Source organism: Halichoerus grypus, chromosome 6 (assembly GCF_964656455.1).
Source record: "Halichoerus grypus chromosome 6, mHalGry1.hap1.1, whole genome shotgun sequence".
Classification (NCBI taxonomy): domain Eukaryota; kingdom Metazoa; phylum Chordata; class Mammalia; order Carnivora; family Phocidae; genus Halichoerus; species Halichoerus grypus.
Window position 1 is genome coordinate 54846248 of NC_135717.1, and position 14160 is coordinate 54860407.

The 14160-nt window shown below is 39.0% G+C and overlaps 1 protein-coding gene across 1 annotated transcript in view; it reads right to left on the bottom strand.

Annotated features, from left to right (window-relative positions):
- The window catches only part of ITGA8 (integrin subunit alpha 8), a 179612-nt gene that overhangs the window by 144505 nt on the left and 20947 nt on the right, over positions 1-14160 (bottom strand). Inside the window, exons 3-4 of the mRNA XM_036097039.2 lie at positions 4956-5056; positions 1592-1715 (exon numbers count right to left, since the gene is read on the bottom strand). Coding sequence (XP_035952932.1) covers positions 1592-1715; positions 4956-5056 — 225 coding nt within the window. The remainder of the gene's footprint in view (positions 1-1591; positions 1716-4955; positions 5057-14160) is intronic.

The window sequence follows — 14160 nt, forward strand, 5'->3', positions numbered from 1 at the left end:
ATATGTGTTTATTACCTTGCCATAATTAATCCTTTTTTTTTTTAAAGATTTTATTTATTTATTTGACAGAGAGAGACACAGTGAGAGAGGGAACACAAGCAGGGGGAGTGGGAGAGGGAGAAGCAGGCTTCCCGCCGAGCAGGGAGCCCGATGTGGGGCTCGATCCCAGGACCCTGGGAATCATGACCTGAGACAAAGGCAGATGCTTAATAATGGAGCCACCCAGGCGCCCTGCCAAAATTAATCTTGAATCTAAAGAAATATTCACACAAAATGGTGAAATTTTACTTACAGTTTTGGAAATCTAATTTGGGATTGGGTTGTTAAAAAGTCAATTTCCTGAAACCAGTTACCAGAATGTTCTTTCTAATGACATTTCTTTCCTCAGTGTGGTTTTGCAAACTATCAGGAATATGAATGAAAATCCATTGGTTGCTTTCTGACAAATCCCAATGACTGACACGACAAGTAGAAAACTGGAAGAATTCACAAAAAGACTGAGTAGATCAACCAGTTGGAAATGAAAGCTGTCCCGGGGTGCCTGGGTGGCTCAGTCGTTAAGCAGCTGCCTTCGGCTCAGGTCATGATCCCAGGGTCCTGGGATCGAGCCCCGCATCGGGCTCCCTGCTCCACAGGAATCCTGCTTCTCCCTCTCCCACTCCCCCTGCTTGTGTTCCCTCTCTTGCTGTGTCTCTCTCTGTCAAATAAATAAAATCTTAAAAAAAAAAAAAAAAAAGGAAATACTGTCCCAAGTCCGGGAGTGTTCCACCAAGAAGTGATTAAACAGCTGTGCCCCAAAAATGGCACTCGCAGGCTTGCTTTCGAGGATGCTTTGCTGGAAGCTCCCTAGAATGGCCAGATGAGACTTACACTCTAAGTGTACAGAGTCTTTTTTAAAAAATGGAGATTAAACACCTAAAGGAGAGAAGTGTGCCATGCAGATAACTGGAGCACACGACTGCCAAAGAAAGCAACAGTTGTCAAGAACACAGGCTGTGGGGCGCCTGGGGGACTCAGTCGGTTAAGCATCCAACTCTTGATTTCGGCTCAGGTCGTGATCTCAAGGCTGTGAGATCAAGCCCCATGTCGGGCTCTGTGCTGGGTGTGGAGCCTGCTTAAGATTCTCTCTCTCCCTCTCCCTCCGCCCCTCCCTCCCACTCATGCTCTCTCTCTAAAAAACAAAACAAAACACCAAACGCAGGCTGGACAGAAAGCTTACGTCAGAGTGTCCCCAGTTCCAAGCACAGTAGCTAGCTAAGACCACTCCTGCCATTAAAAAGTGAAATGGGTGGTCAGCATTCTTCAGATCACGGTGTGAGTTTTGAAGAGCAACTGAGAGTTTAAGGCCTAACATAAGGAACCAGGCAATTCTCCTGCAAAATATCTAAAAGAAATTTTCTACAACATGGAAGAGGATCAACAGAATTCTGTGCCTTGGCCGCCATGTCACAGCAAGGCGTCCCGAAAGGCTGTCCGTAACCTTCACCCCCGTCTCTTTTTCCTTATTAACGGTGTTCTGACATTGCCTGCACCATCTACCACAGAAAGGCTCTCGAGCTAAATTACAGTTTCAAGGAATAAAATCACTTACTGTTCCGACAGGGAGAGTACTCTGCGTACGCACTGAAATTCTGGATCGCTACGTAGCAAGTGCCAACTGGGTCCTTTTCTGGTGTTGGTTTAAGAGTTCTCCAGTGATACAGAGAGGCACAGGCCTGTGACACAAGAAGGACAATCAACATTTTCTTGACGTAGTTTCCTCATACCATGATAGGATATAGCTTGTTGACTAAGGTACCTACATTCATGTTAAACTATGTTAAATTCGGGAGTGAATTAATTGGCTTCCAGCATGCTGGTAAGTACCTCAGTAGTCAGAGTTAATGAAATTTCCAAAGCCAGTTTTTTTTTTTTTTAACATTAATGCACCACAGAATCAGAACAAATTAAACATATAGAAAGGAATGAGATTTTCCCCTACAGGATTTTAAGTTAAATAAGTGTCAAAAGTGATTGTTTCCTAATTGAGGGTTGCTGGAGTGGTGGGGGGTGGGAGGGATGGGGGGCTGGGTGATGGACATTGGGGAGGGTATGTGCTATGGTGAGTGCTGTGAATTGTGTAAGACTGTTGAATCACAGACCTGTACCTCTGAAACAAATAATACATTATATGTTAAAAAAAAAAAAAAGAAGATAGCAGGAAGGGAAAAATGAAGGGGGGGAAATCGGAGGGGGAGACGAACCATGAGAGACTATGGACTCTGAGAAACAAACTGGGGGTTTTAGAGGGGAGGGGGGTGGGGGGATGGGTTAGCCCGGGGGTGGGTATTAAAGAGGGCACGTTCTGCATGGAGCACTGGGTGTTATACGCAAACAATGAATCATGGAACACTGCATCAAAAACTAATGATGTAATGTGTGGTGGTTAACATAACATGAAAAAAAAAAGTGATTGTTTCCTAACGGCAAAGAACTCACATCTTCTTTTCTTTTTTAAAAATATTGGACTTACCTAGAATCAAATGATCATTGAAGCAGTGAATAAATCAGTGTGATGTCTTAAAATGAGGACTAGTTACTTTCTTTGTCTAGTTGTTACATTAAGAAGTTATTTTCAAATCAAAGGATGCAGACAAATTTGTAAACCTCTGTTTTGCGGATATCCCTGGTTTGTCACTGACGGTATGTCTTACAACTTTTTAAACAATGACTTTCATTTGGACACCCTTCCCACAATGTTCTTGACTTTGTTTTTCATTTAATGGTTTTTATTCACAACAAACAAAAATTAATTTAAACAACACTAAGAAAACATGATGCTTGCGTAAAATACTCTGGTCACTTCTCCAGAAGCTTGGATTCAAACAAAAGCACGGTATTTGCAAGGGTATCAAATATGAAAGAGAATATATGAAATCCTCTTAAGTAAATTAAACAATATTAATTTTGTTACAAAGGAGAGAGGCAATGAAATAAATGTCTAGAAAACATAGGCATCTTTTTGACTTGTTTTGCTAGCTTGAATCCTCCATAAGTGTGTTTTACCTGATTATTCAAGTGCTCATTATTCTCAGGACACATAATTGCAGATTCCTAGAATACAGAACCACTAGCCTACCTCCTAGTTTGATGGTATCACTCTTAAAACAATGCCAAGAAAATGAAGGCAGACACTGTTTTTTAAAGTCCTTTCATGATTCCAAGTGTGTCCTTCATAATCAGTGCCCTGTGTAACTACTTTTAGTAAAAATAACTTATAGTCTCAAGTAAGAAGAGTGTTTCCACTACTTGAGTTTTTTGGTACTGTGAGGTCTTGGCAATACCTAAAAACTGCGAATCTCATCCACGTTCCCTATCTTAGGGCCCTCTTGGTAAACTGACAAGTTATATAGTTAATATGTTTAACATAAAGTTCCCACGGTGAAAAGCAGGAGTCTGGGCAGTGCAGACATTCACCCGTGCCACCGGTAGTCTGCCAAATGACCTCACCTGCTGGATCCCCACGGCACACTTAAATGCCAGGAAATTTTTTCCCAGTACTTGCCTGCTGTCAGCTCTAGAAAGTTACCCTTTTTATATCCGCTCAGTTTCACACTGATGTGAAACATACTGATGAGATGAATTTGGCCTGTGACCCAAACTTAAAACATATATACATGACACCTGGCTATTCAAAAGAATACTTCAGCATTTTGAAGTTCTGATAATTATCACATAGGGTAGAATTTATTTCCTTACCCTGCTAAGTTTCAGTGCTCAAAGGAAAAAATTAACTTGAAATATACTTAATATTATCTTATTTCCTTTCACATAATTTTGAAAATGCAAGCATGCCCCCAAATCAACCATTTTTATTATGAATATGGCATATGATTTCATTTTCAGTGATCCTGAAGGCTTCTACAAGTGTTGAATAACTTGTATAATTTATCTGTAAATCACAGATAAATTTTCAAGACTTAAAAATATCAATATAGTACCCAAAAGATTTTTTTAACCCCAAATAGTTATTAGATGGAAGTAGCTAGCTTTCCAAAGAAATTCACATATCATACACCACTAAAGGATATATTAGTGCAAGTACAATCCTATAGAGACCATACTGTAAATTCTGGATTTGTAACTGGAGAGGGCTATCTGTATTTTATACATTACCTGCTTATGTCAAAATCTCCTTGGGGGGTTAACCACAGACCAAATAAAGCAAGGCATTTCCTTTAGATACTTATTCTTATTAAATTATAATTCAGGCAGCTTTAAACAAATCCTAAAAGCAAAGTTATTGCTTTGTTGTTGTAAGGAAATCAAAGCCAATGGTTTAAAAAATTCTCCCAACAAAAAAAATATTTCCAGATCAGCCTAATACAGTCATTTATTTCTCAATAACTTAGACATATATCATTACTTGAAACAATAAGAGAATAGAATTATAAAGTCATAGTATTTTAAAGCTGAATGATATCTACTTGGGAGTGAGATTTTTTGCTTTAAAAAGCATTAATGTATTCAGAGAACCACATAGTTAGTAGTTATATTTTTAAAGGAAAATTTCCTTTAGCTTTAAAAATGATCAATGATGCCACAGTAGATAAACTTTTAAAGAATCCAAATGGCAGTCCTATTTCTCTGGTCAATTTGTAATCAGCCCTTTAAATCAATCTTAAGCAATAAAATATTTACCTCCTTAATATTTAGCTTTTATTTTTCTATCTTCCTTAGTTGTTTTGAAATATTCAAAAATATCTCACTGATGTGGAAAACAAGCTTTATCTCCTTTAACTTTAAACACTAGAATAGATTCTTTAATTTTAAACACCAAGTTTATTTTTAGAACGCTGATAAATTTATCATTAAAAATCTGGCATGTCCTTACATGAAAGTATTTTTATAAATATGAGCTTTAAAACATTTCAGAATACATATTATTCCAAAGCATCCCCATGATTCATACTCACCACAACTTCCCCTTTGTGAGCTTTCACTGTTGCTCCAAACCACTGATTGGATTTAAATTCTATAGGTTCCTTGGTTCCATTAACTCTGATCTTTCTGTTGTCTGACAAGGAGGACATGGAATTGTTAATAATTTGTAAAATGTGGCAGCCAGATATAACGCGAAAAATGAACGTGTCCATTAAAAATACTTGAAAAACAATTTTCATACATGGAGGGGGAGGTTCTAATCAAGATTTTTCATTTAGAAAAATACCAAACAGAAATGCATATTTGAACATGACATTTCATAACTTACAAGAAGCAATTTTTTTTACAACTTGTTTTCAGAGATAACTGTATTATAAACTTGATGTGGACTCTGCTAGTCTTGAATCTACACGTTTGTCATTGATTTATAAAAGATCGAAGACCAGATACTTATAACTGCCCTAAGGAATTCCAAATCTTTTCCAATAGGGAAACACACAGGAATCTCCCTGATCAGAGAAGCACGAGTTTCTTGGCATGAGTTAGCAGGAATGATTGTGAAGGACTCCAAGGTCTTGGCTTTTAACTGAGTAACATGTTTCTACACAGCCACAGAAAATAACACCTCAACGCAGTTTTATATACACTTTGCAGATGTCAGAATGAGGGGGGCCATCTGGGTAGAAACTCAACCCAATTATAGCACACTTCAGGTCTTAATAAAAAGCAGATATCTTTTCTTTCACTCTTGATTCCCAGTCAACGTATTTCCCACATGGTTCTAACCACATGGTTCTAACTGCATGGTTCTAACTGGAGCTTCGTCAGTAATAGCTAATGAATTTCAAAAGACATTTGTACCAAGGCATTTTATTTGTATGTGTTTCCTTTGGTATGCATTTCATTTTTCTTCCTTGACTCTATAATAAATGCATTACAAAATGAACTTCTAACTCCTATTAAGTGAGGCCAAAATATACATGTAATTAACATTAAATTGGGTTTACATATGATTACAGACTTTTACAAACTATATATACTCAATCTTAATCTAAAATTTACATTTTACATGTTAGTAGAAAATCATGAATTTCCTTCTTAAAAACCTTATGCTTTTGTTGTTTCTGAGCTTTTTTTTTTTAAAACAAGTTCTGTAAATCCTTACCAGAAATGCACACAACTAGCAAAGAACTAGAGCATCTTACAGCTTATAGCATACACTTGAAAATATAAACATTTCTATTTATATATAGGCACTTTGGAAGATTGTAGAACTCAGAGACAAAGAATCTTATCACCATTAATTGAGTGACTGGGGACAATTCTTTTAATCTTTGGAGTTTTGATTTCTTCTATCAAATGAGGCTAAGAATACCTTCCCCCTTTCCTCTTTCACAGGTGATCAAAGTCATAACGATCACATGAGATAAACGAAACTGAAAGTGCTTTCTTTATAAGCTGAGAAGCTGTACACTACAGAAATCATGTAGCCATATAGTTGAAAGTCCAAACCCTTTACAAATATCTCTTACTTAGAAACCTGGAAACTCAACCTAAGTCCAAGAATTGGGAAGGACCACACACACACACACACACACACACGTTATTTATTATTGGTGATTTTTGGTACTCAGCAATGAAATTAGTAACACCTCTCAAGATTGTCGATGTGGCTTTGCTTGATTACAGGAAGAAAGTACAACACAGTGGCTTTGAAATTTCCAATCTGCTAAAAAGCCATGAAAAGACCAGCACCTCCAAAATTTCAAATATCCTTAAAGGAGATCCCTCCCAGGTTCCTGGGAGGAAGGAGATGGATTCTGGGAAAAAACAGAAGCCACTTACAAATTGACCTTGTTTTGCTAGAGAAAATGATGTGACTTGGCCTTTGTGACTCCTGAGACATCTTTTCTGCTGTTCTGAGGTTGAACTGTGTAGTAACTGGATTAAAAGTGTCAACTATGAGGGGCGCCTGGGTGGCTCAGATGGTTAAGTGTCTGCTTTCGGCTCAGGTCATGATCCCAGGGTCCTGGGATCGAGCCCCACATCGGGCTCCTGGCTCAGCGAGGAGCCTGCTTCTCCCTCTGCCTTTCTCCCTGCTCATGCTTTCTCTCTCTCTCTCTCTTTATCTCTGTGTCTCAAATGAATAAATAAAATCTTAAAAAAAAAAAGTGTCAACTATGGGTTATTTCCCAGCAACGAATTTCTTCTGGACCAAGAATACAAATGAATGGACTTCACTAATTCCACACACATTCCAAGGATTACAAGAGAGACTTCCACTGTCCTTGGTTTCTATTTACAGAGATGAGCTTCGATCTCAATGTGTCATCCATTCCATGATCTTTGAAGTGGACAAACCACCTTTTCAAAATTCTGCTTTATTATTTCAATAAGTTCTCTGACTTTAAATCTAATATCATAATTGCATAAAATTTCAAATGAGCGAAATATGCTTGGGCTTGACTATGGAAATGAACTTTCCCAATTTCCCACCTTCCTTTTCTGAACAAGATTCTTTCATGCCAAATACCCTAGCACAAGGCTCCGTGCTATCTGTCGCACACTGGTGCTCAAGAAACCTCCCATGCAAGGACAATGTGTTTGATTTGATTTGATCTGATCTTTACTGACAACAACCCCCAGGTAATATCTGTAAATACTCAGCACAGTTTCTGTCCTACTGAGCCCACCTCTCTATGGCAGAGGGCTGAAAACCTGGAATGTACATTTCCTAGATATTCTTACAAGTAAGACTCTGGTTGAATGAGAGGCTCATGAGAGGTCTGAAAAGAGAAGACGGAGAAGCCATTACGTTCTGGAGGCAGTTGTGGGCATGCGTGCACATCAGCGGTGACAGATGTGATGTTCTTCATGCCACTCTCAAGCATCCCTTGATAATAACTCCTTTTTGGTGCATCAGGCAACAGAGATCAAGTTCTGAACTTCCATATTTTTTCATCTGCAGATAGTGACCTTCCTGACCTTCACAGCCCCAGTCTTTCCAATGGCCAGGTGAGCCTCTCTGGCTCTGTATGCAATTGCTTCTGAGTTGTAATACTCAAAGTGGTTTTGGTTTTCCTGACCAAATTCCCACTGATGCACTGATGATATGGGGCATTGCAATCAGGATAGAGAAATGTGTATGTATAGCAGAAGAAGGACACTGGTTACCCTAAGTGCATTGTCAACCCCAGAGAACTCTTGGAAGGGCCAGTGGTTCTGGGAGATGGTGGAGACCGTTAGTCACCTAAGCAATTCTCTCCTTGGCATATCACCAATTATGGAGAAAATAGAGCCATAAGCTAGGGAAAAGTTTTAAAGTGACTGCATATGATTTAAATCTTTCTAAGCAGCAAAAGACTATTAAAAATTAGGAAATAAATGAAAATCCAGGTGAAACTTTTTTAAAGGGAAGGATCAATATATTTAATATATAAAAAATTCCCGAATCAAGAAAAGACTAACATTGTACAGGAGAAAGTTCTAAGGACTTGAATAGGCATTGCAGAGTGAAGAAGAAATTAAATAGCCTGTAAATTCATGGACAGGTCCTGAGCCTCAAGTTAAAACAATAATGGCTTAACACTTGTCACCTACCAGTTTGGCAAAAAATATTAATATTCACTCTGTTTGCAAGATGATAACTCAACATGGTATTTTGGAAGGGCCATTTGGCAACATATATCAAAGTTTTAAATGTAAATTTTTTAAAGGTTTATTTATTTTAGAAAGGGAGAGAGAGAGAGAGAGCACGAGTGGGAGGGGCAGAGGAAGAGAGCGAGAGAATCTCAAGCTGACTCCAGGCTGACCACAGAGCTCCACACGGGGCTCGATCTCATGACCTTCAGAGCAGGACCTGAGCTGAAACCAAGAGTCGGATGCTTAGCCGACTACACCACCGAGGTGCCCCTAATGTACATTTATTTATTTATTTTTTATTTATTTTTTAATTTAATTTAATTTTATTATGTTATGTTAGTCACCATACAATACATCGTTAGTTTTTGATGTAGAGATCCATGATTCATTGTTTTTGTATAACACCCAGTGCTCCATGCAGTACGTGCCCTCCTTAATACCCATCACCAGGCTAACCCATCCCCCCACCCCCCTCCCCTCTAGAACCCTCAGTTTGTTTCTCGGAGTCCATAGTCTCTCATGGTTTGTCTCCCTCTCCGATTCCCCCCCTTCATTTTTCCCTTCCTTCTCCTAAAGTCCTCCATGCTATTCCTTATGTTCCACAAATAAGTGAAACCATATGATAATTGACTTTCTCTGCTTGACTTATTTCACTTAGCATAATCTCCTCCAGTCCCATCCATGGTGATGAAAAGTTGGGTATTCATCCCTTCTGATGGCTGAGTAATATTCCACTGTATATATGGACCACATGTTCTTTATCCATTCATCTGTTAAAGGGCATCTCGGCTCTTTCTACAGTTTGGCTATTGTGGACATTGCTGCCATGAACATTGGGGTGCATATGGCCCTTCTTTTCACTACATCTGTGTCTTTGGGGTAAATACCCAGTAGTGCAATTGCTGGGTCATAGGGTAGCTCTATTTTTAATTTTCTGAGGAACCTCCACCCTGTTTTCCAAAGTGGCTGTAGCAAATTGCATTCCCACCAACAGTGTAACAGCGTTCCCCTTTCTCCACAACCTCTCCAACATTTGTTGTTTCTTGCCTTGTCAAATTTTGCCATTCTAACTGGTGCAAGGTGGTATCTCAATGTGGTTTTGATTTGAATCTCCCTGATGGCTAATGATGATGAACATTTTTTCATGTGTCTGTTAGCCATTTGTATGTCTTCTTTGGAGAAGTGTCTGTTCATGTCTTCTGCCCATTCTTTGACTTGATTATTTGTTTTTTGGGTGTTGAATTTGAGAAGTTCTTTATAGATCTTGGAAATCAGCGCTTTGTCTGTGGTGTAATTTGCAAATATCTTCTCCCATTCTGTGGGTTGCCTCTTTGTTTTGTTGACGGTTTCCTTTGCTGTGCAGAAGCTTTTTATCTTGATGAAGTCCCAAAAGTTCATTTTTGCTTTTGTTTCATTAGCCTTTGGAGATGTATCTTGAAAGAAGTTGCTGTGGCTGATGTCAAAGAGGTTACTGCCCATATTCTCCTCCAGGATTTTGATGGATTCCTGTCTCACACTGAGGTCTTTCATCCATTTTGAGTTTACCTTTGTGTATGGTGTTAGAGAATGGTCGAGTTTCATTCTTCTGTATATAGCTGTCCAATTTTCCCAGCACCATTTATTGAAGAGACTCTTTTTTTCCATTGCATATTTTTTCCTGCTTTGTTGAAGATTATTTGACCATAGAGTTGAGGGTCCATATCTGGGCTCTCTATTCTGTTCCATTGGTCTAAATGTCTGTTTTTGTGCCAGTACCATGCTGTCTTGGTGATCACAGCTTTGTAATATAGCTTGAAATCAGGCAATGTGATGCCCCAGCTTTGTTTTTCAACATTTCCTTGGTGATTCGGGGTCTTTTCTGATTCCATACAAATTTTAGGATTGTTTGTTCCAGCTCTTTGAAAAATGTCATTGGCATTTTGATCAGGATGGCATTGAAGGTATAGATTGCTCTGGGTAGCATAGACATTTTAACAATGTTTATTCTTCCGATCCATGAGCATAGAATGTTTTTCCATCTTTTTGTGTCTTCTTCAATTTCTTTCATGAGTGTTCTATAGTTCTTAGAGTATAGATCCTTTACCTCTTTGGGTTAGGTTCATTCTGAGGTATCTTATGGTTTTTGCTGCTATTGTAAATGGAATCGTTTCTCTAATTTCTCTTTCTACAGTTGCATTGTTAGTGTATAAGAAAGCAACTGATTTCTGTGCATTGATTTTGTATCCTGCCACATTACTGGATTGCTGTATGAGTTCTAGTAATTTGGGGGTGGAGTTTTTTGGGTTTTCCACATAAAGTATCATGTCATCTGCGAAGAGAGAGAGCTTGACTTCTTCTTTGCCAATTTGAATATCTTTTATTCCTTTTTGTTGTCTGATGCTGATGCTAGGACTTCTAGTGCTATGTTGAACAAGAGTGGTGAGAGTGGGCATCCTTGTCGTGTTCCTGATCTTAAGGGAAAGGCGCTCATCTTTTCCCCTTTGAAGATGATATTCACTGTGGGTTTTTCATAGATGGATTTTATGAACTTGAGGAATGTTCCCTCTATCCCTATACCCTGAAGAGTTTTAATTGGGAAAGGATGCTGTATTTTGTCAAATGCTTTTTCTGCATCAATTGAGAGGACCATATGGTTCTTCTCTCTCCTCTTATTAATGTGTTCTATCACAAAGATTGATTTGCAAATGTTGAACCATGCTTGCATCCCGGGGATAAATCCCACTTGGTCGTGGTGGATGATCGTTTTAATGTATTGTTGGATCCTATTAGCTAGGATTTTGTTGAGAATTTTGGAATCCATATTCATCAGGGATATCAGTCTGAAATTCTCCTTTTTGATGGGGTCTTTGCCTGGTTTGGGGATTAAGGTAATGCTGGCCTCATAGAATGAGTCTGGAAGCTTTCCTTCTGTTTCTATTTTTGAAACAGCTTCAGGAGAATACATATTATTTCTTCTTTGAATGTTTGGTAGAATTCCCCAGGGAATCCATCAGGCCCTGGACTCTTGTTTTTTGGGAGGTTTTTGATCACTGCTTCAATCTCGTTACTGGTCATTGCCCTATTTATGTTGTCAATTTCTTCCTGTTTCAGTCTTGGCAGTTTATAGGTTTCCAGGAAGGCATCCATTTCATCCAGGTTGCTCAGCTTATTGGCATATAGTTGTTGATAATAATTTCTAATAATTGTTTCTATTTCCTTGGTGTTAGCTGTGGTCTCTCCCCTTTCATTCATAATTTTATTAATTTGGGTCCTTTCTCTTTTCTTTTGGGTAAGTCTGGCCAGTGGTTTATTGATCTTATTAATTCTTTCAAAGAACCAGCTTCTAGTTTCGTTGATCTGATCTACTGTGTTTCTGGTTTTCAATTCATTGATCTCTGCTATAATCTTAATTATTTCTCTTCTAATGTGTGGCTTAGGCATCATTTGTTGCCTTTTCTCTAGTTCTTTAAGGTGTAGACTTAGATGGTGATTTCAGGATTTTTCTATTTTTTTGAATGAGGCTTAGATGGGTATGTATTTCCCCCTTAGGACTGCCTTTGCAGTATCCCATAGGTTTTGGACCGATGTGTTTTCGTTCTCATTGGTTTCCATGAATTGTTTTAGTTCTTCTTTGATATCCTGGTTGACCCAAACATTCTTGAGCAGAGTGGTCTTTAGCTTCCAAGTGTTTGAATTTCTTCCAAATTTTTTCTTGTGATTGAGTTCCAGTTTTAAAGTATTAATGTCTGAGAATGTGCAGGGAATAATGTCAATCTTTTGGTATCAGTTGAGACCTGATTTGTGACCCAGTATGTGGTCTATTCTGGAGAAACTTCTGTGTGCACTTGAGAAGAATGAGTATTCTGTTGTTTTAGGGTGGAACGTTCTGTATGTATCTATGAGGTCCATCTGGTCCAGTGTGTCATTCAAAGCTCTTGTTTCTTTGTTGATTTTCTGCTTAGATGATCTGTCTATTGCTGAGAGTGGAGTACTGAGGTCTCCTACAATTAACGTATTATTAATATGACTCTTTATTTTGGTTACCAGTTGGCTTATGTAGATGACTGTTCCCATGTTGGGGGCGTAGATATTTACAACTGTTAGATCTTATTGTTGGATAGACCCTTTAAGAATGATATAGTGTCCTTCTGTGTCTCTAACTACAGTCTTTAGTTTAAAATCTAATTTGTCTGATATAAGAATTGCTACCCCAGCTTTCTTTTGAGGTCCGTTGGTATGGAAGATGGATCTCCATCCCTTCACTTTCAGTCTGGATGTATCTTTAGGTTCAAAATGAGTCTCTTGTAGACAGCATATGGATGGGTCCTGTCTTTTTATCCAATCTGCAACCCTGTGCTGTTTTATGGGAGCATTTAGGCCATTCACGTTGAGAGTGATTATTGAAAGATATGAATTTATTGTCATCATGTTGCCTGTGAAGTCCTTGTTTCTATAGATTGTAAGTTTCTGTTTTTTATCACTCATGGGGTCTTTGTCCTTTTATAGAACCCCCCTTAATATTTCTTGTAGGCCCAGCTTAGTGGTCACATATGGTCACACTTTCAGTTTCTGCCAGTCTTGGATGCTCTGCATCTCTCCATCCATTCTAAATGACAGCCTTGCTGGATAAGGTATTCTTGGCTGCATGTTCTTCTCGTTTAGTACCCTGACTATGTTTTGCCAGCCCTTTCTGGCTTGCCAGGTCTCTGTGGATAGGTCTGACGTTATTCTGATGTTCCTTCCTCTGTAAGTAAGGAACCTGTTCCCCCTAACTGCCCTTAAGATGGTTTCCTTGGTTCCAAGATTTGCGAGTTTTACTATCACATGCTGGGGCCTTGGCCTGGTTTCCTTTATCTTGGGAGGGGTCCTCTCTGCCTCTAGGACATGAATGTTTGTTTCATTCCCCAGATTATGGAAGTTCTCAGATACAATTTGCTCAAATATATCTTCTGGTCCTCTCTCTCTCTCCACCCCCTCAAGGATCCCAATAATTCTGACATTGGAACGTTTCATGGTGTCACTTATTTCTCTGATTCTGTTTTCATGGATTTTGAGTTGTTTCTCCCTGGCCTCCTCTTTATCCTTCTTTTCTATCAACTGGTCTTCTAGATCACTAATTCGTTCTTCTGCCTCACTTATCCTAGCTGTTAGATTATCTAGATTAGATTGGATCTCACTGATAGCATTTTTAAATTCTGCCAATTCAACTTTCATTTCTGCCCTTAGAGACTCTATGTTGCCATTAATCGATTTCTCCATTCTAGCTATTGTCTTCATAGTTGTGAGCCTGAATTCCATTTCCGACATCTTGGTTATATCTGTATCCATTTGTATATCTGTGGCAGAAGTCACAGTCTCTGCATCTTTCCTGTTTTGGGGGTTCCTCCTCCTAGTCATTCTGTTGAGGGGTGGTTGAGCGAGTGTACAGAGTCCAAATTATTGACCACAACCCAAGCAAGATGCATCTGTTTTCTAGGGACCTTAGGGTTGTTGGCTTCTTGTTCTCCCAGTCTGTCTTCTGGGGGAGGGGCCTGCCGCACTGTTACTCAGGCAACCCTGTTTGGGCAGAGTTGCCCTGTCCCCTTTGCGGGGATGGCTCAGTGAAAACAGGTTTTG